The sequence below is a fragment of the Geotrypetes seraphini genome, chromosome 1 (genome assembly GCF_902459505.1).
Source record: "Geotrypetes seraphini chromosome 1, aGeoSer1.1, whole genome shotgun sequence".
Classification (NCBI taxonomy): domain Eukaryota; kingdom Metazoa; phylum Chordata; class Amphibia; order Gymnophiona; family Dermophiidae; genus Geotrypetes; species Geotrypetes seraphini.
Genome location: NC_047084.1, coordinates 173,913,179 through 173,916,030, shown reverse-complemented (window position 1 = coordinate 173,916,030; position 2,852 = coordinate 173,913,179). Strand labels below are relative to the sequence as shown.

Genomic DNA, 2,852 nt, shown 5'->3' with positions numbered 1-2,852 from the left:
TCTGACACTACATGCATTTATGTCTTCAGATGCGAGTGAGGAGGAAGAGGAGGAGGAGGATCAGGAAGAGGAGGAGGAGGAGGAGGAGGAGGAGGAGGAGGAGGAAGACACCTCTATCCCTGACCGGCCGTTCCTTATCCCCCGCAGACGCCCCACCTCCCAATCCCCTTCCACCTCCGCCCAGTCCCATCCAACGTCCCAACCCCCTTCCACCTCCGCCCAGTCCCATCCAACGTCCCAACCCCCTTCCACCTCCGCCCAGTCACATCCAACGTCCCAACCCCCTTCCACCTCCGCCCAGTCTCATCCAACTTCCCCCCACCGACGCCCTAGACCACCCTCTAGGATCCCCCTAAAAAAACGCCCCAAACCCTGCCCTGCCCCTTCATTCCCAATGCCCTGTTCCCCCTCCCTCCCACCCCCTAAACCCAAGTTCTGCCTTAAACTTTTCCCTGAAATTCGACCCTCTGTCATCACCTCTCCCCCAGCCCTCCCACGTACCTCAATGAGTACTGCCTCAACCCCCATCCTGGACAGATTTAGCGACCTCTCTGTCCAGTCCGGTAAGTGTTATGATATTTTTATTCTGTAATTTTTGTACTGTAAAAGCTTTTATTCATTTTTACAACGTACATCAAGTGTACAATTAATAAACACATTTATGATTTAAGACATCACTTGAATTTTAATAATATAATATAAAATGCTTAGGTTTGTTCATATGTAACAAAAAGAACCAAGTTTGTCTCATAGATGCTTCCACTGTACATAATTGTCTTTTCAATGTCCACCTGCTTTTCATGCTCTTTTTCATTACAGATATATTGGCATCCCCCTCCTCTTCGCCGCCTTTGTCAACATCCCCACTCCCCATTCAAAGCCCCAACCGTTGTTCCACCTGTTTTGCCCCCCTCCGACCCTCAACCAGAGATTGTGGGACCAACCCTGCAACGGCCACCACCCCTGTTGCAGCGACCACTATTGTGGCTCACGCTGCCACAAACACAGATCCTCCGCCCAGTTCTGTAACAGTGGAGGACATTTACACGGCGGTGGTTACCATCTTAGCAGGGGTGGAGCACATGAACGACTGTGCTGAAGAATCCGTTCGACACATTCGTCACGTGACAGGGGCACTGCAGGTCTTGCTAGAAGCACTTCGCGGTACCCCTCCCACCCCGTGAATGGCTCCACTGTTAACGAGGGAGCTGCACCCTCTTGTCACCACTCCTCCCTCCCCTTCTTCCCCCCCTGCCTCACTCCCTCCCCCTCCTGCCCTTCGCCCCTCCCAGAAAAAATACAAAAAAAGTATAAAAACAACTCCCTCCCCTTCTTCCCCCCCTGCCTCACTCCCTCCCCCTCCTGCCCTTCGCCCTCCCAGAAAAAATACAAAAAAAGTATAAAAACAACTCCCTCCCCTTCTTCCCCCCCTGCCTCACTCCCTCCCCCTCCTGCCCTTCGCCCTCCCAGAAAAAATACAAAAAAAGTATAAAAACAACTCCCTCCCCTTCTTCCCCCCCTGCCTCACTCCCTCCCCCTCCTGCCCTTCGCCCTCCCAGAAAAAATACAAAAAAGTATAAAAACAACTCCCTCCCCTTCTTCCCCCCCTGACTCACTCCCTCCCCCTCCTGCCCTTCGCCCTCCCAGAAAAAATACAAAAAAAGTATAAAAACAACTCCCTCCCCTTCTTCCCCCCCTGCCTCACTCCCTCCCCCTCCTGCCCTTCGCCCTCCCAGAAAAAATACAAAAAAAGTATAAAAAAACTCCCTCCCCTTCCTCCCCCCCTGCCTCACTCCCTCCCCCTCCTGCCCTTCGCCCTCCCAGAAAAAATACAAAAAAAGTATAAAAACAACTCCCTCCCCTTCTTCCCCCCCTGCCTCACTCCCTCCCCCTCCTGCCCTTCGCCCTCCCAGAAAAAATACAAAAAAGTATAAAAACAACTCCCTCCCCTTCTTCCCCCCCTTTACATCCACCCCCCTCCACACTCCCACCCCTTCACATCCATTCACACCATACCCACCCCACTCCACCCACAGTCTCCAGCATCATGACTCGCCTGCCTCCTACCGTCTCGTGGGATCTTCAGTCCTCCTGTGAGTGGCTCTCTCTCTCTCTCTCTCTCCCTCCCTCCCTCCCTCCCTCTCTCTCCCTTACCACAGTGTTTTCTTTGCCCTCCAGCCTCCTGTGTCGCAGCAGTGGTGACTACAACTTCACAATTCATGTCTCCAGCATCATGACTCGCCTGCCTCCTACCATCTCGTGGGATCTTCAGTCCTCCTGTGAGTGGCTCTCTCTCTCTCTCTCCCTCCCTCCCTCCCTCCCTCCCTCTCTCTCCCTTACCACAGTGTTTTCTTTGCCCTCCAGCCTCCTGTGTCGCAGCAGTGGTGACTACAACTTCACAATTCATGTCTCCAGCATCATGACTCGCCTGCCTCCTACCGTCTCGTGGGATCTTCAGTCCTCCTGTGAGTGGCTCTCTCTCTCTCTCTCTCTCTCTCTCCCTCCCTCCCTCCCTCCCTCTCTCTCCCTTACCACAGTGTTTTCTTTGCCCTCCAGCCTCCTGTGTCGCAGCAGTGGTGACTACAACTTCACAATTCATGTCTCCAGCATCATGACTCGCCTGCCTCCTACCGTCTCAGCTCCCACATCTGGACTTGGCTTGCCAGCTCTCCTTCGATGATCAGAAAAATCTGACATCATATCTATGATACTTTTAAAAATACATTTTAATATACAACTTATTGAAAATAAAGGACAACTGCGTACTGGATAAATGCAAAACCTTATCAAACATAAGTGTTAATTTACATGGCTGTGTCAACTAGGTAGAATTTGTAATGCTACATGATTGA

General features: G+C 52.0%; 1 protein-coding gene across 1 annotated transcript; it reads left to right on the top strand.

Moving 5' to 3' along the window:
* The first annotated feature begins 280 nt into the window (after nucleotides 1-280).
* Nucleotides 281-1,272, top strand: LOC117352332 (probable serine/threonine-protein kinase nek3). Its single transcript, XM_033928975.1, has 2 exons — nucleotides 281-563; nucleotides 820-1,272. The coding sequence occupies exons 1-2, from the start codon at nucleotides 395-397 to the stop codon at nucleotides 1,182-1,184; spliced, it is 534 nt and encodes a 177-aa protein (XP_033784866.1). The 5' UTR covers nucleotides 281-394; the 3' UTR covers nucleotides 1,185-1,272.
* Nucleotides 1,273-2,852: the final 1,580 nt, after the last annotated feature.